This window comes from Penicillium cosmopolitanum, assembly GCF_028827165.1.
Source record: "Penicillium cosmopolitanum strain IBT 29677 chromosome Unknown utg000005l:1.0-4006212.0:1.0-4009387.0, whole genome shotgun sequence".
NCBI lineage: Eukaryota > Fungi > Ascomycota > Eurotiomycetes > Eurotiales > Aspergillaceae > Penicillium > Penicillium cosmopolitanum.
Window position 1 is genome coordinate 2,096,173 of NW_026622675.1, and position 20,442 is coordinate 2,116,614.

The 20,442-nt window shown below is 49.1% G+C and overlaps 8 protein-coding genes across 8 annotated transcripts; 3 read left to right on the top strand and 5 right to left on the bottom strand.

The window, feature by feature from the left end:
• Positions 1–28: 28 nt before the first annotated feature.
• On the top strand, positions 29–1,816 carry N7509_003849 (RCC1 domain-containing protein; the record flags this gene model as incomplete). Its single annotated transcript, XM_056628486.1, has 2 exons — positions 29–925; positions 992–1,816. The coding sequence occupies 2 exons, from the start codon at positions 29–31 to the stop codon at positions 1,814–1,816; spliced, it is 1,722 nt and encodes a 573-aa protein (XP_056491220.1).
• Positions 1,817–2,155: 339 nt separating this feature from the next.
• On the bottom strand, positions 2,156–3,136 carry N7509_003850 (Chromosome segregation in meiosis protein 3; the record flags this gene model as incomplete). The annotated part of the gene is made up of 3 exons (XM_056628487.1): positions 2,156–2,671; positions 2,737–2,815; positions 2,913–3,136. 3 exons carry the CDS (start codon positions 3,134–3,136, stop codon positions 2,156–2,158), a joined length of 819 nt encoding a protein of 272 aa, XP_056491221.1.
• A 322-nt stretch (positions 3,137–3,458) lies between these two features.
• N7509_003851 (putative NADH-ubiquinone oxidoreductase 21 kDa subunit) lies at positions 3,459–4,301 on the top strand (the record flags this gene model as incomplete). Its single annotated transcript, XM_056628488.1, has 5 exons — positions 3,459–3,524; positions 3,587–3,603; positions 3,696–3,901; positions 3,957–4,159; positions 4,218–4,301. 5 exons carry the CDS (start codon positions 3,459–3,461, stop codon positions 4,299–4,301), a joined length of 576 nt encoding a protein of 191 aa, XP_056491222.1.
• Positions 4,302–4,573: 272 nt separating this feature from the next.
• On the bottom strand, positions 4,574–5,459 carry N7509_003852 (nucleoside deaminase; the record flags this gene model as incomplete). The annotated part of the gene is made up of 5 exons (XM_056628489.1): positions 4,574–4,662; positions 4,734–4,831; positions 4,898–5,106; positions 5,216–5,320; positions 5,382–5,459. The coding sequence occupies 5 exons, from the start codon at positions 5,457–5,459 to the stop codon at positions 4,574–4,576; spliced, it is 579 nt and encodes a 192-aa protein (XP_056491223.1).
• A 495-nt stretch (positions 5,460–5,954) lies between these two features.
• Positions 5,955–14,630, top strand: atrA (protein kinase MEC1; the record flags this gene model as incomplete). Its single annotated transcript, XM_056628490.1, has 19 exons — positions 5,955–6,562; positions 6,622–7,285; positions 7,343–7,653; positions 7,722–8,123; positions 8,177–8,426; positions 8,485–10,449; positions 10,524–10,761; positions 10,809–11,066; positions 11,125–11,605; positions 11,663–12,623; positions 12,684–12,969; positions 13,045–13,242; positions 13,311–13,435; positions 13,544–13,632; positions 13,705–13,827; positions 13,901–13,988; positions 14,064–14,148; positions 14,236–14,354; positions 14,439–14,630. The coding sequence occupies 19 exons, from the start codon at positions 5,955–5,957 to the stop codon at positions 14,628–14,630; spliced, it is 7,443 nt and encodes a 2,480-aa protein (XP_056491224.1).
• A 289-nt stretch (positions 14,631–14,919) lies between these two features.
• Positions 14,920–15,955, bottom strand: N7509_003854 (uncharacterized protein; the record flags this gene model as incomplete). The annotated part of the gene is made up of 3 exons (XM_056628491.1): positions 14,920–15,410; positions 15,479–15,522; positions 15,672–15,955. Coding segments are annotated over 3 exons (819 nt in total), but the record flags the coding sequence as incomplete, so codon positions are not given.
• A 448-nt stretch (positions 15,956–16,403) lies between these two features.
• N7509_003855 (putative AAA family ATPase) lies at positions 16,404–18,715 on the bottom strand (the record flags this gene model as incomplete). Its single annotated transcript, XM_056628492.1, has 2 exons — positions 16,404–17,129; positions 17,189–18,715. The coding sequence occupies 2 exons, from the start codon at positions 18,713–18,715 to the stop codon at positions 16,404–16,406; spliced, it is 2,253 nt and encodes a 750-aa protein (XP_056491226.1).
• An 849-nt stretch (positions 18,716–19,564) lies between these two features.
• srgA (Rab family GTPase srgA) lies at positions 19,565–20,343 on the bottom strand (the record flags this gene model as incomplete). Its single annotated transcript, XM_056628493.1, has 3 exons — positions 19,565–19,887; positions 19,975–20,242; positions 20,314–20,343. The coding sequence occupies 3 exons, from the start codon at positions 20,341–20,343 to the stop codon at positions 19,565–19,567; spliced, it is 621 nt and encodes a 206-aa protein (XP_056491227.1).
• Between the last annotated feature and the right edge of the window lie 99 nt (positions 20,344–20,442).

The following is a 20,442-nucleotide window of genomic DNA, read 5'->3' on the forward strand; positions in this document are numbered from 1 at the left end:
TTCTGCTTTGTTGCATTCCAAAGCCACAATGCCTCCAAAAAAGTCCACCTCTACAGCCACGAGCTCTTCTACCAAGGCCGCTGCGCCCAAGACGAAGACCTCGACCTCTGCGAAGGCGACCACTCCCGCGCCCAAGTCTACTTCTACCAAAGCTGCGCCCAAAGCTACCTCCAAGACCACCACTAAGGATACCACAAAGGCGACTCCAGCTCGCGGTCGCCCTAAGAAGATGGAAACTGAGACCGCGACAAAGACTGTCCCCAAGGCTTCGGTGAAGAAGGAGACTGCGGACAAGTCACGTAAGCCTGCGAAAGCTGCCGCCGCTGCCACCACCACTACCACCAGCGCGTCTCGGAAGCGCAAGGCCGATGAAGTTGAGGAGAAGCCCCGTGAGATCAAGAGGTCTCGCGTTGTTGAGCCAAAGGCACCGAAGCCCCCGAAGGCACTGCCGCCAAAGGTCGTCATCAACAATGCCCCCAAAACACGTCTGAATGTCTTCGTCTGTGGCGAGGGAAGCTCTGGTGAGCTTGGCCTGGGAGCGGCAAAGAACGTGATTGACGTGAAGCGACCGCGTCTGAACCAGCTCCTGGCTGCTGACAAGGTTGGCGTTGTTCAGGTCGCGGTTGGTGGTATGCACTGTTTGGCCCTGACCCACGACAACCAGATTTATACTTGGGGTGTCAATGATCAAGGCGCTCTCGGTAGAAACACTGATTGGGATGGCGGATACAAGGATATGGACGAGGGCAGTGACTCGGACTCCGATGACGATGACAGCGGATTGAACCCCCGGGAATCTACTCCCACCGCAATCCCCGAGTCATTCTTCCCCAAGGGCACTGTCTTTGTTCAGGTTGCTGCTGCCGATAGCGCGAGCTTTGCGCTTACTGATGATGGCCTTGTCTATGGCTGGGGAACTTTCCGAGTAAGATCCAACAATTGTGAAACTTTACGCTCTAGTGCTAACATAGTCTTTTTTTCTTTCTCTCAGAGCAACGACGGTATTCTCGGATTCGATGAGACCCATCGCGTTCAAATGACCCCGATCCTTATTCCTGCCTTGAAGAAGATCACCACCCTTAGCTGTGGTGCCAACCACGTTCTTGCGCTTAATGATAAGGGCAAGGTTTTCGCCTGGGGATCTGGCCAGCAGAACCAGCTCGGCCGAAGAATCGTGGAACGCAACAAGCTGCACGGACTGCAGCCGCGCGAATTTGGCATTCGTAAGAAGATTGTCTCCATTGGTTCCGGTTCATATCACTCCTTCGCCATCGCTCAGACCGGTACCGTTTACTCGTGGGGTCTGAACAGCTTCGGCGCGACCGCTATCCGTGAGGGCGCCGGTGATGATGAAGCCGCCATTGTCCACCCCACTATCGTCGATTCGCTCTCCAACAAGGATATCGTTCAGCTTTGTGGTGGTTCTCACCACTCTATGGGTAGAACTTCAGACGGCAAGTGTCTGGTTTGGGGCCGTCTGGACGGCTTCCAGAGTGGTCTGAAGGTCGATTCCCTCTCCGATGATGCTGTTATCAAGGACGAGCGTGGACGCCCCCGTATCTTGATTTCGCCTACCCAAGTTCCCGGAATCAAGGCCAAGGGTATCGCCGCGGCTTCGGACCACTCTCTCGCCGTCGATGCTGATGGACGTGCCTGGTCCTGGGGATTCTCGGCTACCTACCAGACTGGCCAAGGTACCCAAGATGACATTGAAGTTGCTACCGTGATTGATAACACCGCTACTCGTGGGAAGCAGCTTAACTGGGTTGGTGCCGGAGGCCAGTTCTCCGTGTTCACCTGCCCGGCGAGCGAGTAAACCGATGATTCTCCGACAGACCTTTCCTCCTACCTCTAAAAAGTCATACTCGGTATGTCTTGGGGGAGCTAGGAGGCTTTTCCTCTTCCCTGCACTTTTTCCTGTTTCCAATATTTTCCAATCTGCGGCGCACAATGTGAAATTAGCTCCTCTCCTACAACCAAGCTAGGCATGTCAATTATAATAATAACGAAGATCCTGCTAGTACCTTTTGGGGTGCGCTTTATCTCTGATCTTTGTTTGTGTTTGCGAAGTACGGACGTGAAAGGATGTAAATGTGTTGTGTTTCATGCGTGTCATTATGTACAAATTAGAATCTATTATAGGTTTCTTCGACTGCTACAACCCAAGTTCATTCATAGCTTCGTAGTCGGCATCAAAGTCGTCCAAGGTGTTTTCGTTTTTCTGTGGCCCCGACCCTGACGTTGGCTGTATTCCCGACATTTCATTATCTTGCTCTCGGAGGAGATCTTCGAGATCGTCGAGTTCGTCGTCATCGGGCTCGGGGTGGCTGGTTGGTTGCTGCCGGGTATCTGCTTCTGGATCTGGAATGAAGAGCTGATCTGCATCTCCATCTGCATCTCCCGAAGGACCCGCCAGTGGTTGTGTCTCGCCGTTCTGATTCTGATTTGAAGAAAGTCTCGTGGGTAGTTCGAGCGTTTCTATTGTTGGTTCAGGATCATCCCTGAAGAGCTTCGGTTTCTCTTCCTCGATCCATTCTCGTCGCATGGTTTGGATACGTTTCGTGTGGCCGAGTTTCTCGACCATGGCTAGACCGTCTGCAAATTTGGCGCGGGGGAATAGCTCGTCTAGCCAGAGTTGGTAGAAGTTTAAGAGACGGGCTGCATCGGAGAACTATGCAGGACAGAGGCTTGTTAGTATCTTAGTCTCTCTCTGGTGTTGCGCTGATCCACACTCACCTCATGTCCTTTGCCTTTGAATCGGAGTTTCTTTTTCGCTGATTGTCGTAATTTTGGAATCCCGGCTTGTGAAAGAAGACTGGTGGCCCGGTTAGTTCAGTTCCAGTTCTGCCTCTCTCATATCTATCCAATATTGCCATGTATATGAACAGAACTGGCGGGGTTTGTCGACTTACCGGTTCTCATCGAGCTTCGCGACTGGCTGGCGTTTCTTGGTGACTTTGACTTCTTCGTCAAGACCTAATCCGAGTGATGAAGGGTCTCCGGTCTTTGGTTTGGAATTAGCATTGTCGACATTGGTGTCGTTGTTTTCGGCGAAGATGTCGTCGAGGCCGACGTCGTAGTTGAACAGATCGTCCAAATTGGCGGGGGAGCTTCCTCGCTCAGGAGTAGAAGGCATGATGGTACCTTTGGCTGGATCTGTAAAAACCAGTGGAAGCAGGGAAAGTTGTCGGAGTCGTAGCTGCAACTAACCAAGTAAATCCACTGACAATTCCAGACATGAACCTGCCGGCGGTCCAACTTCCCCCAGAACGCGTGCCCGCGGCAGTAAACGCGTCCCAAGCAGCCAATCATATGGCGGGTAATCGGTCCTTGGCGCTAGTCCCAATATGGCTAGCTGCCCATGTCTGGCTGCTCTGATTACCTAACATTTCAACTTCCCATGTTCCGAACTCGACTCTGCACCTAACCCGCAATCCCACCTCCGCGCAATCTTGAAGATGGCTTCCGATCCTAAGGCGGCCGTGGCCGTTGTGCCACCCAAGCTGACCACCTCCGAATTCCAAGTATGATTGACCCCATACCGATCCCAATTGGTCCGCAAAGCTAACCCTCCGCCCTCACCCAGGTCATTGACACCGATCCGTATGTTTAACTGACCCCCAGCCCCAATCCCAACCCCTCAACCCGGGCCCTGCCCTCGAATTCCAGATCAACAACTCACCAAAATTGAACAGCCATGTGCGCCGTGTGTTTGGATATGCTCGGAACTCCGACTACGCCCTGGCCGGTGGAGCAGCTGCCGCTTCCCCTCTTGCGTTCTGGGTCATGGAGAAGATGAGCCCCACGGGCGTTGGCCGCGGCGGTTTCTCTCCCATCATGCGTCTCGCAAGTGCGATTGGATTGGTCGGTGGTCTTCACATCTTGTATCAGCGATCTTGCAGTACGCTTTCCCCCATTCCCCGGGCCTTGTGAGATGAAATGCTCACAAACTACAGACCGTTTCTACGGATTCGCCGAGAACCAGAGAGAGGTTGATATGGATATGCGCGAGATGGTCAACAAGGTCAAGCAGGGCGAGCCCCTGTACGGCGTTTCGCAGATGTCCAACTACCTGCAGGGTGTCGCTGCCCGCAACTCCCGGTACTCCCAGCTGTTCATCCATGTTGTCCCTTGGGCCAACTTTGCCAACCACGACCAGGTCAGTTTCCTCCTCCGCTGCATCGTGTTGAATAACCATGATACTAACACACGAATAGCACGGTGTCGACACTGCCAAGTACTACCAACAAGCTGAGCGAGAGCTTGAGGCTGAGCGGTTGGCCAAGGCTGGTTCTGCATGATTTGAGTTTGAGTTAAGAATTACTTCAAAATTATCTTGTTCCCGTGAAGTTGCACGATTTCTGTACACATATCCTTTTTTGTGTTTTATTGAGGCGCCCTTGAAATTAAGAATACAAATTTCCCCATCACATTATGCAAGCCCAGAACGCCGGATGCTTTGCATGTAAAGTAATCCCATCAAGTCTAGACCCATCGAATATCCATGTCTAGCATGGGTGAAAAGCAGTCGTTACACATCCTACCACACATCCCATCATAAACGAGGAAATACTCAAATAATGGGCATAAAATCCTGGTCGTCCTCTTCGAAATCGAACGTCGTGTTGAGCGCACGATTTTTCTTCGGTCGAGGGTTAGGCGCTGATATCATTGTTAGCCTTGTTCGTTTTCTATCCTCTCCTCTCTTCTCTTCACTTCATAAATAACCTTACCCTTTTCATTCTCTTGGATGTAAAATTGACGGAGCAGAGTGATCGCTTCTTTTCTGTAAAGCCCGACGTACACGGGGTAAGGCGGATCGATAGATTTACTATTGATCGAGTTAGAATTCAATAAGACGACCCGGATGAAAATGGATGGGGAAGTAAACACTCACTCCGAATGAACTGTCAGTACGCCCCCAACACCTCCGAACCTCTCATTGTGAGTACCAAAAAAGACACTCCTGATCCCGTACTGCCGGAGGGCGGCGGTACACATAATGCATGGCTCGACTGTCACATAGAGGTCGGTCTCCTTGATGGCAGATTTGGGATAGGTCTGGAGCATTTCTGCAATGGCGAGAAATTCGGCATGTCGTGTGCCCTGTAAGATATTGTTAGCCATGACCACTTTTGATTTGGATTTTTTTTTGGCTCTTGGCATCGTTTGTAGAGGGGGAATGAGGCAAGCAAGACAAGCAATTGCAACATACATTCATTGAGCGATTGGTATCATTCATACCCGATCCCACAATCTTGTCATTGTAGACTAGGACACAGCCGACTGGGGTCTCCCCAGTAGCGAGTGCCTTTTCGCCCTGGAAGATTTTGTCAGATTAAAGGAATAGGTAGAAGGTGTAATTTATGAATGAAACTCACCATCGCAAGTGCTTGCTTCATGAAGTAGCCATGTCGGGAGTCTTCGCGAATGACTGGAGAGTTGACTTCCTGCTCCATGGTTGGTGGGGCGATTCGAGTCACCAGGCGAAAATATCAATAACGAACTTGAATTCGGGTATGTTGAAGAGATTAGTTGGAGTTGTAAGTTTGTATGAGTCGTGAAATGAGTCGTGAAAGTGAGAAGGAAGAGGAAGAAAATGGTGGTTTCTCTTTTCGAAGCAGCGGCGGGAAGGTTCCCGCACTGAAAACTCCAGCCATGAAGTACTCATATTTACATACTTTACATATACATATATATTATATAGACTTAGCTTGAATATGACAAGATTTAATTCTACAGCAATTGTAATAAATATTCTCCTTTCCATTCCAACCTCCTCATCCTCATCAAACCAGCGAAATTTGAAATTCGAAAATGCGGACAAGGTGGGTACAATTGGTGCCTGAGGTGTCAGTGACATATCGCTCCGCGTCCGCGTATCTGCATCTCTTCTCTCGTAACCCGTGTCATTGCTGAATACATCATTCGGTCCGTGGAAATGTTTGTTCCATATGGCAGCGGACACAAATCAAGCACATGGCATTATGCCTAGTGGGCAAAGACCCGCAGAGCCAGCCTCATCCCTTCTTGCGGCGCATTTCGCCCCTCGTCTGACATCCCATGGACACAATGCGCAACGACTTTCGCGAGAGACCTTTTCACAGCTTCGTCATGAACTTCTCGGCGATAGACAGAGCCAAATCCGCGCCGATGAAGGAATCACAGACATGAACAAGTTGATATGCATCGTCCTGAAGGCAGGCCTAGAGGTTAGCCCGAACAGCAACAGCAATAGCAACAACAACAATCCAGAAGAAGAAGACGTGGAAGGACAGATTCTGGACTGTTTGGATATCATCCAAGCAAGCATTGAAAAGGCACCCCAAGTGCTATGGGATATTTCGGATCCCCTCATTTTGGGCGAGGATGTTCACGCGCCATTGTTTGCTTGGCTGATCCTCCGACTGATCAGATTGGCTAGTATCTGGCAATCGGAAACTGTCCAGTATCGAATCCAGCAGGTTTTAATGGAAATTTCATGTCTTCAATATAAGCAAGTGCGGTCATCAGCTTCGTGCTATAGCATTCTGGCTTTTCTTCGGGCTTGTACCTCAGGTTCGTATATTACCGCTGTGTGCTGAGATTAACATTGCCATGGCCCGAGCTAACTGAAGACAGATATCATATCTACGTTAGAATCTTCTCTAAACAAGGGTTGGCACAGGTCTTACAGTCCGAGGCTATCATTGCCTGGGTCTATCGGATCACTCCTGATAGATCTGGACGATCTAACTCTACCCATGACCTATTGAAGAAACCCACAGAGCTAGGGCTCTTCCCTGAAACCGTCGCACTAGTTTCTCACCTGCTAGATTCTTTCAGTCCAAAAGCACCTGTGCAGGAATTTGAAAAGCTCCAGAACCTTGATCTTCGTCAGAATCTCTCGGGCGTCCTGAACGGTTTCAATCGCCTGCGAAAGGTCCTGGTCAAATGGCTGCAGGAGTTAGGTTCGAGCCTGGGCCCTGGCGAGGATAGAGTGCCGATTCAGTTTTTGACGCATGTTCATCGTTTCTGCGTTTCAAAATCTACCTCGTCAGCTTTGTTGTCGGACGTGAGCTTGACTTCCGCATGGCTACAATGTCTTGGTAGTCTTCTCGGGCCCAGTGTGACTCATGGACTGTCGAACTTGCAGATAGAGCTTGGAAAATACCTGGAAGAGATGGCAGAGTCGACAAATCAATCCAAATTGTTCGAAAACCAAACAAGGGAATTGCTTTTGCCGGTCCTCGTGGATCTTGGTCATGAGGAGCAGAGTAGTAAGCCAATCGAGGCCTGTCTTCTGGTAAATATTGACATCATATATTGGCAATGGGATCTTCAACCGAGCTAATATTTTCAGAATTCAATCCAGAAACTCCAGTCGAGGTTACTGGAGACAGATAAGTCTCCAGTAAACGTACTTGATATCTCTACCCCACAAAAGAGCCCAGATACCGAACAGATGGATACCGAACAAATGGGAACCATTCAACAACCAGTGATTTTGGATAAGGAAGAAGAATGGACAGAAGATACCCAGGCTCCAAAACGACTCTGCTTCATTCCTGGATCTACCTCCAGTAGTCTGCTTCAGTTCCTCACGGGTAAACTGTCATCGCTCCTGAACTCCGGTGATAATTCGACGGTGGAAAGTCTCCGGAAAACAATTGAGTAGGTTCCATGGCGTTCTGTTTCATGATTGTGATTGGATCTGTTATTGACATTTCGCCCTTTTGCAGGAGTTCATACACCCAGATCTCCGAGCCCCAAAAAAGTGAAATCTTGGAAATCGTGGGCAAGCTTTCTTGCGCCATAACCGGAAACCTTGTACAAAGGCCTTCTGAGGTTATATCGCGCGAAATTCTATTCTGCGAGGTGTGCGATGGTGGAAAACAAGAGCAGACAGCAGAATACGACGGGCAAAGCGAAGAAGAATTCGCCAACCTGTGGGAAATGTTCAACTTCATTCTTCCTAAATTGACGCGTACCCGGGATCCGAGAATCGCTGCTATGATTGCTTTGAGAAGGATCTTGATGCACTCGACAAATTTGAATCAGATGCAGCTTTCAACGTCAACGTCTGGGGAGTTCTGCCTCCACTCACTTCGAAGCTCTATTCGTGAGCTTCGGATTGCGACTGGGTATAGTTCACATGCCACAGTTCCTTCTTTTGCATAGGCTAATTATTGTATAGGAACGCGGTGCCTGCCTTCGTACGCCCAGATCTCCAACAAGACATCCGCCGGGCAAATTTTGTCGTTGTTCTAGAGTGGCTCAAGAATCTGTCAGAAAAGGATGAAATCCCTTTGCAGGAGGCATGCGTTTTGACATTGTGTCGACTTGCAAGGGTCTCGGATGACGAGGAGAAAAACATCATTTTACTACGGTTATTAGAATATCTTGGACATCCAAATCCGTACGTCTGCGCGATTGCCTACAACGAGGTGAGTTGCTGGCACCGTACTTGCTTTCACTCATCATGAGATTAACATTTGAAATTAGCTTTCCAAACTTGCACAGCAATTCTCCCAGACTCCCGCAAGCCTGTTCCGGCCGTACTGGAGAACGCTCTCGGTGGCAGTGGTCAAGAACCTTCAATCCCGCCCATATATGGCCGAGCAGCTGTGTGAGCTGCTAGGAATGAAAGTTGATAGCTTCCTACGGTTGACGGAGGTTCATATTCTTCCTTACTTGGTGCTAACGAGAAGACGAGATATAATCTCCCGGATTGGAGCAAGTCGCAATGAAGGCGAAACGCCTTTTGATGTCTGTTCGGAAAAGAATAATCTCGCTGCAATCTTGGCTTTTCTTCTCGCTCAACAGTCAAATGATCCGGAAGCTATGATCATGTCTCTCCTTGCGGAAATAGATTCCGCTTTTAGAGGTCGTACGTTGGCTGAACTTGTGAGAATCGAGCCTATTTTGATTGCCTGCGATTTACTCAAGAATCTTGGCAACTCAGGAGATCAGAATAGGGAGAAATTCCAACAAGCTCTCTATCAACTCGCTTCCTTCATCCCTCGAAAATCTTCACACAGCAGTTCTTCCAAAAAGTCAGACCTTTTGATTCATTTCATTGAGGAGCATGTCCTCGGAATCATTACCCAATTCGCGAATGCAATCAATGACTTCCAAGTGAGGCAGACATTAGCAGAGAAAAGGCGGAACCTCAAGGCGATCGAGGAGATGATCAACATCGCCCAGGGCCATGTTAGCAATGCCCTGCCTCAAGTCAGCGCCTGTCTTCGGTCAGCACTAGAGATTGAAGAGTTGTGCGACCATGCCTTTTCAGCCTGGAAGACTCTTATCAGCTCCCTCAGCGATGAAGACATTGAGCCTCTCATTGACCAGACATTTGCCATTGTCATCAGATATTGGGGGATATTAACTATTGAGAGTCGGCATAGTGCCTATCGACTCATCGATCATATACTTACCAATCATCCGAATCTTGTGCGGGATACTTTCAATACAATGCCTTCGCTGTCGTCTATTCCTGAGCTGCACCCACTGGAGGCTAGGGTCAATGAACTCAGATCTCAGATGGATGTTCGAAGTCAATTTTTAGCGCTTGTTCGTCGCTGTCAGAGTGAAAATGCCACTGTTGTCGAACAGGCTCTGAAGGAGCTGTCTCCCTTTCTTTCGGAGAATGAGGAGTTCCTTCATGTTTCAGTTCTCAGTGAGCAGCCTGATCCTATCATTGCTCAATTGACGAGGGCATTGCTAGATTGCTGCGTGAAATTCAATAGCAGCTCCGATCCCATAACTTTGCTTTCCTCACAGTGTTTAGGTCTTGTTGGCTGTCTTGACCCCAATCGCGTGGAGACAATCAAGGAGAAAAAGGATATCCTTGTTCTATCAAATTTTGATCGGATGGAAGAGACGATGGAGTTTGTGCTTTTCTTCCTTCAGCATGTGCTTGTTGATGCATTCTTGTCTGCTTCTAATACGAGAGCCCAAGGATTCCTAGCATACGCCATGCAAGGTCTGCTCAAATTTTGTCAACTCAACGTGGCTGTTACTCAGACTCAGCGAACCAGAGATTTGCAAGGAGATGAAAAGTATCAGCGATGGATGGAACTGCCTGAAAGTGTGCGTAATACTTTGACGCCCTTTTTGACATCAACATACACCGTCACTGTTGTCACAACCAACTCCAAAGTCAACTACCCTTTGTTTTCTCCCGATATGACACACAGTGAATGGCTGCGGACGCTAGTACAAGACCTCCTCGAAACAGCGAGCGGTGATAATGCGAAGATTGTGTTCGCTGTTTGCAGTCGTGTTGTCAAGGGTCAAGATATTTCAATTTCTTCGTTCCTCCTTCCTTTCGCGATCTTGAATCGTGTTGTTGGGGGTACCGAACAAGAGCAGCTGGATCTTCAGCTGGAGCTAACCAAGGTGCTCTCGCACCCTCTCCCAGACACAAATAGCAATCTTCGAGAAACGATTCTCAGCTGCAGTCAGGTAAGTGGTTTTCTTTTTCATACCCTATTTCGATCTATCAATGTACTTACTGATTGATAATTCGTAATTCGCAGAGTGTTTTCGAAGTCTTGGATTATCTGTCAAGATGGCTCCAAGGCAAGAAGAAACACATGAGTGGTCTTAACCAACAGGCTCATCAGTCATCAAGTCGATCGCATAGGGAGACTGCGCGGGATCCACTCCATGCCAAGTTTTCATCTCAGATCAAATCAGTTGAATCATTACTGGCTTCAATACCCCCGAAAAAATCTCCAAGCGAGCTGTTGAGTGCAAATCTTTCTCCCGGGCCTTGTTCCACTGGGAACAGTATATCCGCAAATGCAATTCTCATGTTGAAGTGAACGAGCAGTCCAAACCTGATGCCTTGTACCAGCGACTTCAGGATATCTATAGTCAGATTGATGAACCGGATGGTATTGAGGGTATTTCAAGTCATCTTTCAGTACTTGACATCGATCAACAAGTTCTCGAACACAGAAAGGCTGGAAGATGGGCCACTGCTCAAAGCTGGTATGAGTTGCAGCTTGAGAAAGACTCGAAGAATGTGGATGCGCAGTGGAATCTTGTCACCTGTTTGAAGGAGTCTGGACAGCAAGGTATCTATCTCCCCAGCCGTCTTTATTGTTTTGAAGAGCACCAGCTAACATTATTCAGATGCGATTCTCACTCGTTTCGAGGTTCTCAAAGAAGATAAGCCCGCGGCTTCGCGCTTTTTACCATTTGCAGTTGAAGCCTCGTGGATCACCAGTCGATGGGAAAAGCTGCAGGGGTATCTTGAGCTCTGCGAAGAATCTGGGACTGGTGAATTCAATGTGGGTATCGGGACTGCTCTGAACACGTTGCGTCTGCCTAAATCCGGAGCCGAATCGTTTACGGATATTGTGAATGGCTTGAGACTCCAGGTTGCCAAATCATTGAATGCCAATTCCGTGGCCTCGCTGCAGTCTTGTCATGACGACATGCTACGGCTGCATGCATTAGCAGACGTGGAATCAATAGCCAATGCAGAAGTCAAGGGTCCAGGGTCATATCAAGGGCTTCTCAAGGCCCTGGACAGACGGCTGGATGTTCTTGGTGGTTACATTGCAGATAAGCAGTATCTTCTAGGTCTCAGGCGAGCGACGATGGAACTAGCGTATGATTCATTCGATTACATCTTTCGTGGCGAAATGGCAACTAATTATTCTCGCAGGGGACCTTTCCCGAATTCAGATATTGCGGCTGCGTGGCTCACGAGCGCCCATCTCTCTCGAAAGGGCAATTTTACAAGTCAGGCATACCATTCAATGCTCCACGCAGCCAGGTTGCAGGATCGATCGGCTACCATTGAACATGCAAGGCTTCTTTGGAAAGATGGACATCACCGCAAAGCCATTCAAACGCTGGAGGGCGCTATATCCGCGAATGAAGCTAATCCTCAAGAGTCAATTTCGGTCGATTCCGACACGGCGTCATCTCTCTCTGGTGGTTCTGGAAAGCACCAAGGTGTGTTAATTACCGCTCGTGCGCATCTTTTGCTTGCAAAATGGACGGATAGGGCTGGTCAGACACATTCCCAAGCCATTGTACAGCGATATCGCGAAGCGATCAAGCTATATCCGCGCTGGGAGAAAGCACACTACTACCTAGGAAAGCACTACAACAAGATTCTTGATTCGGAGAAAGCTAAGCCTATGGGCAAGGAAGCCCAGATCTATCTCAGCGGAGAGGCCACAAAGCTCGTGATTGACAACTATCTTCGCTCGCTAACCTACGGAAGTAAATACGTTTTTCAGACGTTACCGAAACTTTTGACGCTCTGGCTAGAACATGCCTCCATTGTCGACCAACCGATTGATCCAAAGAGAGGGGATAACGAAGAGTTTCAAAGACACACCAAAGCTCAACGGCAGAAAAGTCTGGACGAAATGCATGCTCAGCTGAAGAAGTATATCTCTTCTCGTCTGCAGCCTGCTTTGTTGTTCACTATCTTGCCACAGGTTGTGGCACGAATCTGCCACCCCAACAGCACCGTCCATGATCTGCTGACTCGCGTTGTGGTCAAAGCTGTCCACTGCTTTCCACAGCAAGGTCTGTGGACTGTCTTGGCCGTGGTAAAGTCATCTAATAAAGACCGAGCATCAAGAGGATATACCTGTCTCAAAAAGATCACGGTGAGTCATAAGATCATAACAGGATCGCCACAGTCAAAAAACTAAAGCTAAACGATACAGGAATACACCAGCAAGCATAAGACAGAATCGGCCCCCGACATTCATCGCATGATAAGCCAAGGTCAAAAGTTTTCCGAAGAGTTACTACAACTCTGCCTGGCGCATGTCGAGGAGAGGGTCTTCAAAGTCAACCTCGCTCGCAATCTGGGATTCAATCACAAAGTGGCTCCGTGCCGACTAGTCGTGCCATTTCAGGCCATGCTAATCCCGAGTTTACCATCAAGCCACGATTCGGAATATTTGAAAGGGTTCAGACCATTTCCTCGGGATCCAACTACGATCGACGGTATGTATAATATCCAAAGACAATATCTGTCCTGTACGTCGTGGTGGCTCGGCTAACTTGTTCTCTCTTTTTAAGCCATTCTTGATGAAGCGCAGATCTTGCACTCTGCTCAGCAACCACGAAAGATCAGCATTCGAGGCTCAGACGGGAAAATTTACAATGCGCTGTGCAAACCAAAGGATGACCTGCGTAAGGATCAACGTTTGATGGAATTCAATAATATGATCAACCGGTTCCTCAAGCGAGATGTGGAATCCAGCAAACGACGAATGTGTAAGTGAAAGTTTTCCAGGGCCGGATGTGGTTATTTTCAGTTATTCTTATGACTAACCTTAATCAAGATATCAAAACCTACGCCGTCACACCCTTGAATGAAGAGTGTGGTTTGATTGAGTGGGTCGATAATCTACGTACATTGAGAGATATCATCGCCAAGGGACTTCGTGAGAGGGGTGCTGCACCTAATGTGAGTCTTTCTCTACTGGGTACTCTACCGGGTTCCTTTTTCTGGCTCACTTTGCTGTTCCAATGATTCTTGCGAAGCAAATGAATTGCTAACCTATTCGGGATAAAGTATACTGAGATCAGACACTATCTCGACGAGATATGTGCAGACCGTTCGATGACCAAATTACCTCTATTCACTACGAAGATTTTGGCAAAGTCAGAAGACGCCCTTCCGTCGAAATTCGCTCTGTACTTGAGCAATGCTAACTATTGGTTTTGATCCTGCAGGTGTCCCCCCGTTCTTCACGAATGGTTTATCGAAATGTTCCCCGAAACCGAAGCATGGTTCGCCGCAAGGTTACGATACACGCGATCTTCTGCGGTGATGTCTATGGTTGGATATGTTTTAGGGTTCGTGACAGTCAATCAGATTCAATCTATCTTTGCTTGAGGGTTGATCAATGCTAACTGTAAAATCTACCAGACTGGGTGACCGACACGGAGAGAACTTGTCCTTTGAAGAAGGTACTGGTGGTATTTTGCATGTTGATTTCAATTGCTTGTTTGACAAGGTACGTGCCCTGCTACCAATTATATTCTAGTCATGGGTTACTTGAGAGAATATGCTGACCATCTAATCTACACAGGGCCAAACGCTCGCAAAGCCAGAAGTGGTTCCATTCCGTCTGACGCAAAACATGGTCGATGCGTTCGGCGCCTATGGGTATAATGGTGAGCTTGAGCTTGAGATAGCGTGACCCTACGGGTTATTGATTACTCTAGATTACTGAGTACTAACATGTGTATTTCTACCAATAGGACCATTCCGAAGAACATGCGAAATTACACTGCGCCTTTTGCGGCAGAACGAAGATGCTTTGATGACTATCCTTGAAACCTTCTTGCACGACCCAACTACAGACTTCATCGGGAAAAGAGTGAGTATTCAGAACCCCTCATCTGCCGCCTTGCCTCGAGACTATAAATTCAATGTAGACTAATCACGGTTTTTCTTTCCACAGCGCCGTACCCATATCAATGTTCCTGATACGCCAGCCGGGGTTTTGGAAGATGTTCGTAACAAGCTCCGAGGCTTTATGTCGAAGCAACCCATTGCTCTTTCGGTCGATGGACAGGTGGATGAGCTGATCATGCAGGCCACCGATAAGGCAAACCTGGCAAAGATGTACATCGGGTGGTGTGCATTCTTCTAGATTTGATGGTATTCTGATTCTGCGAGTTTCGAGAACCCATCCCATAGTCATAGTCCTACTCTTTAAAATCAAATCAAGCCTGAAAGAAAAGCAATCACAATGCCCGGTGTCCTTGGGTGCATCCCATCATTCCCATTCCCGGTGCCTTCGTACGGAAAGGTTCAGATTAGTTAGCGGGTAATGAATGCTATGATTGGTGTCTGTGTTTTGTTGCGGTGATAAATTTGATATTTATTCTCCGGCTAGGGATCATTTGCGCTGCCCCGCGATAAACGTATCGTATTCTGGTCTAATGGCGATTGCGACTGCGGGTTCTGTCTGACGTCGGGGTCCTTCCGCCACGGCTGCTGTCGTCATAGCTACTATAGCTAGGACTTCTCCGTCGACGCTGGCCAGAGCCCTTTGGCCGAGTACTGCCTCGTCTTGGCGGAGAGCGAGATCGAGATCGAGAATAGGATCGGTTCCGTACCGGAGATCGGGACCGCGAGCGTGATACAGACTTGGGTCTATACACATCGTGGCGTTCGCCAGGACGTGCGCCGCGACCCTGTCGGCGCGGAGGCGATTTGGCATAAGACCCCCTTCTGAATCCGGAACGTCCTCCATTTCCTCGGTCTCGGTTTGCTGGAGGCGGCGAACGGGAGAATGTTCGGCGGGGAAGAACAATGGCGACGTTCAGTACGGCCCCGTCTAGTTGGGCTTCATGCATGTGTGCGATGGCCGCCTCGGCGTCTGCGGGGTCATAGTACAAGATGTATGCGGTGCCTCGGTTCGTCATGACTAGAGAAGAGAGGAGCTTGATTAGTGACGCTGGTTCCAGAATGAGATGGCAGAGGCTCGGCTCTTACAGGCTCGGTTCACCGGGAGATCGAGGTATTCAATATCCCCAAAGCTACCAAATATCTCGCGCAAATGAGCTTCCGTGACATTTTTTGTTAATTTCTCCACCACGATCTAAACTCGTAAGTCAGCTGTTGTTATTGTTGGAGAAGGAGAAGGTAGTGCCCTCAGGGCTTCGAGTCGATGCATGACGAAACTCACCTTGGCGCTTTTCGCTGGACTCGAGGCCCGACTGGGTGATCGACTGTAGCTTCGGCTTCGGCTTCGGTAGCGTCGACTGTCTTTGCTACGACTGCGCGATCGAGTTCGGCCTCGTGGAGGTGAAGGTGACCGAGTGGCACTTCGCGGACGCGAGTCCTCGCGAGGACGGGGAGATCGAGATCGAGACCGCGTACGCGCTGGGGGTGATCGGCTGGGCGAATGCCCGCGAGGGGAACGAGGAGGCATATAGGCGACTGAGTTTTCCGAGTTGCGGACACTTCACGAGCTTGAGAATGAGGTTGAGTGGGTTCGGAAACAAGGTGTCACGCGCGGGATTCTATGCGAATGCGGATGTGACTGGAATAGTGATGGGCTCTCGAGGCACCAATGGCTTTGAAATGGATAGGTAGATGGCGGCGATGGTTTAAATTTCAAATTACGACAGATCACGGATGCGCGAGCTGGCGAAGATGTGGAGTTTGGGGTTGAAGGTGAGGTGAGGTGAAGTGAGGTAGGGTTAAGAAGGCTAACGTTCGGCGCCAGCAACTGGAAGAGCTCCCTTTGTGGCCTCAGGCCATAAACAGTCCCAATCCGGACTAGTCTATTTACTATAAACCAATGTACAGTAGCAATTACAATTTGTACAACACTCACTATTAACTATTATACTTGAAAATCTTGGACATATCTTCTCTGGCCATAAAGGTCACAGTCATTCACATATATTCTATTCTATGATTGAGCCTCCGCCCAATGCTCATATTCCTGAATAACCTCATCCGTAATCTGCCGTTTTACCTGACTCAGCGCAATGTCAAAGTGCTCGGGCTTAAGATCCTGTTCCTGCCCCGTCCTATCCTCCTCATCAAGCGCCGCATCACCCGCAGTCTCGCAGATACTAACAATCTCCGCTCCAGAGTATCCCTCCATCAGATCAGCCAAGTCATCCAGATTGACTTCGGGACTGAGTACAGACTTGGCAGCCCAGATACGCAGAATATCTCGTCGAGCTTCAAGATCAGGCGGTCCAATATAAACGAGTTTATCCAGTCGACCGGGACGCATGAGAGCAGGGTCCAGCACGTCCGGTTTATTAGTCGCTGCAACGACGAGCACACCTCGTAATTCTTCGATGCCGTCCATTTCGTTCAACAGTGTTGTGAGAACGTTCACGCCGCCTTGGGAGCCGCTGCTTCGTCGGCCGGCAATGGCGTCGATTTCGTCGAAGAATATGATACTGGGTCGGGCTGCTCGGGCTTTGCGGAAGATTTCTCGGAGGGATCGCTCGGACTCGCCGACGTACATGCTGAGGATCTCGGCGCCCTTGACGGCAAGGAAGTTCAGACCTGCTTCTGTGGCTAGGGCTTTGACGGTGAGTGTTTTGGCGCAGCCTGGGGGTCCGTAGAGAAGGACGCCCTTTTTGCTCTTTACGTTAAGTCTTTGCATTCTTTGAGCATGCTGTTTGATATTTGTTAGACTTGGTGACAAAAGGGAGGAGGGGCCTTGCTGGTTCTTACCTTGAGAGGTCGCTCGACGGCATTCTGTAGACGTTCTTTGATCTCTTTCTGTCCACCTATATCCGACCATCGCACTTTGGGAGTTTCGAGGAACACTTCACGCATGGCAGTGGGTCGGATTTCTTGGAGCGCAGACATCATATCTGACATTTGGATATCCAATTCCACGCCGGCTTTATCTTCGCCCTCGGCCGAAGGTGAAATCTCCAGATTCTGAAGTGACAGCCCTTGCTCCAGGCTCTGCCTTTGTCGCGCCTTGCGGCAGATCACTTGTAATAAAGCAAACAGATCCGCTCCGACATACCCATGAGTCTTCTCAGCAAGCAAATCAAGAAAAGAGTCGCTCAACCCAGCAGACACTGGGCCCCGAAGAGCACGGAGGATTTCAGCACGGTCTTGTGCAGTCGGGACTTGTAGTTCGATTTCCGTTCCCAGTCGATGCGGTGTGCGAAGGGAATCATCGACGAGATTCGGGTGTCTTGTAGCAGCAACAACAAGGACAGACGCATCCCGAATCGCCTCTAGATTCTCGGAGAGAACGGATGCCAAAGATTGTGATTCGGGGGAATTCCGTTTTGGCGCAATGAATTCTAGTTGGTCGATTATGAGGACGCTGGGTTTAGAGCGCACTGCTTCTTGGAAGATGTTTCGGAGTTTTGACTCGCTCTCGTTCATACTCCTACCGAGGGACGAGCTGCCGATTTTGAAGACCTGTCTCCAGCCTGCTTTTTCAATTTGCTGCAGAAGGGTTGTTTTGCCGGTTCCTTTGGGACCGTAGATCAAGATTCCCCGGTTGCTTTGGTAGAATGATGGCATGACTAGTTTGTGTTGGTCGTTGAAGTCGGATAGGCTCTCATTGATATCTTCGATCTGCCTTGAGAGACCACCCAGACCCCCCGATTCGACCAGAATTCTGGTAGATGATTTCTCTTCTTCTGCTTCGCCCATATCCGTTCCGATAGATACTTTCGTGCCTTTTGAGACGAACCGGAATATGGTGTGATTGTTGTAGCCGGGAGTTTGCGGCTGTACCGTAACCACATTGAAAGCGCGACGCTGACCCTTGAGGTCTAATTCGAAGACCAACCCGTTGGCAAGGACTTCGCATTTCGATAGATTTGACTCCAGAGCCCATTCCCAATAATGTCTTTCGTCGGCCGGGATCTCGCCATATTTTTCAAGCCTCTCGGTGTCGGTGATATCGGCCAAAATGACGGAAGCAAGTTCCTGTAGACAACCATCAATTTTGGTTATCGCCACTTTTTCTCCAACCTTGATGTTGTAGCGGTCCTGGAGAGCTCGAGAAGTTTGAACGACTGTATTTTGTATATTCTCCACGGCTGTCCAGGCGATAGCGGTCTTTGGCTTTCCTTCTGCCATCGTTAAGTAACATAGGTCACCGGCTCGAAGTCGTGAGCTAGCCATCGATGAGGAGGAGAGGTATATCCTGAATGCATCTTTGTTGTCGGCCTTGGGGTTGGGCTGTTTCGACAAGGGTCGAACTGTGAAGCTGCGAACGTCGGCCATTTTTAAGGTGCTCGGAGAAGCTGGGGCGTGGGATGGTGGAAAGACTTGGCGCAAAGCAAAATGAAGGCACTATGTTCAACAGAAAGTTGTATATTTCGGTATTGAAGCTTGCTAGCTTGCTGTCCCGGGTGTTCTTCTAATTGTGTGGGTTCAAGGAACCATCACTCGAGCAGATATATTTTTTTTTCGATGGTTGAACTGCCGCTTCGGCGCACGGAGCACGGTTCGATATGTCTCCGGAATGACGATTGGAAAGAATGACGATTGAGAAGGAGTTCGGAGGCCGCACTATCATGGATCGCCCCGGTATGCGCAAACAAGGGTGTGAAAAGATTGCAAGTCCGAAAACTGCTCGAAGTGTGGTGGGGGAGGGGAGAAGATCTTATCGGCGGGTTGATACTCAGGAAAAATAAAAGTGGGTCAAGAAGCTGCATCAGAGACACGAGGCGGGGCATACCCCTATAAACTCTACGGAGTACTCATATAAGGTAGTACATAGCTAGAATTAAAAAGAGAAAAAAAAGAACCATATGAATATTCACTTCGACGGCGTGACACTCCAAATTATCTGAAATGGGAAGTTGAGGACGTGCCGCCCGAGGCTATGGACAGATATGTATGATACTCGAGGGTAATAGGCGCCAACTCTCCATAGAAACCGGACATTCAAATCTTAGCACATGAAATTGCAGGGAAAGGATATGTTCTGCGCAGGAAACGACCAATGGGGACGGGGATGAGAGAGGAAAGAATAAAACTCAAGAGAGACACGCGAAAAGGGAAATTGGGTAAGAAAAAGCAAGGAGATAGAGAGAGAGAGAGAGAGAGAATAGTGATACAGGGGGTCGTCTAACAGCACTTTCCTCCGCTGCTACCATTCAAACCCGAGCCCTGCTGGTCTATATTGACCCCCGAAGTCCCGCTTTGTTCGGTCTTGGAAGTGTCCATGCCCTTCTTGATATCGGATGCCAGGCTATAGAATGCCTTTTCGATGTTGATGTTGTTCTTTGCGGAGACCTCCAGGAAGGGAATGCCGAGTTCGTCGGCAAGCTGTTGGCCTTGCTCGGTGGAAACAGCCCTCTTCTCCTCCCAGTCACACTTGTTGCCGATGAGAATCTTGTGCACTCCTTCGCTGGCGTGTTGTTCGACATTAGAGAACCAGGTTCGGATGTCTGTTCGGGGAAAAAGGAAAGAGTTAGATCATGTTATATCCTAGGGTAGGAGAGGAGGTGGTGTTCGCAAAATTGGGCGGGACTCACTTTGGAAAGATCGTTCATCGGTCACATCGTAGACAAGGAGAATTCCCATCGCACCACGGTAGTATGCCGTTGTGATGGTGCGGAAACGTTCCTGGCCCGCGGTGTCCCATATCTGGAGTTTCACTCGCTTGCCGTCCAACTCGATTGTGCGGATCTTGAAATCGATTCCGATGGTGGTAATGAAGGAGGGGGTGAAGGAGTCTTCGCTAAATCGCAGGAGACAGCATGACTTGCCGACGCCAGAATCGCCGATCAACAGCAACTTGATCTGCGGTGCCATAAACCCGTTAGCAAATAACCAAATGAAACAAATCTGCAATCAATATCTTCTATGCGTACCAAAAAGTCGTAATTTCTTGTACCGGCCATGATTGTCTATTGGTGGTCTTTAGGGAGGTGAAAAAGGGACGGAGAGATAGGAGACGGTCAAGTTGCTGGGTAGTCCCACAAAGAGATCGGGGGAACAGA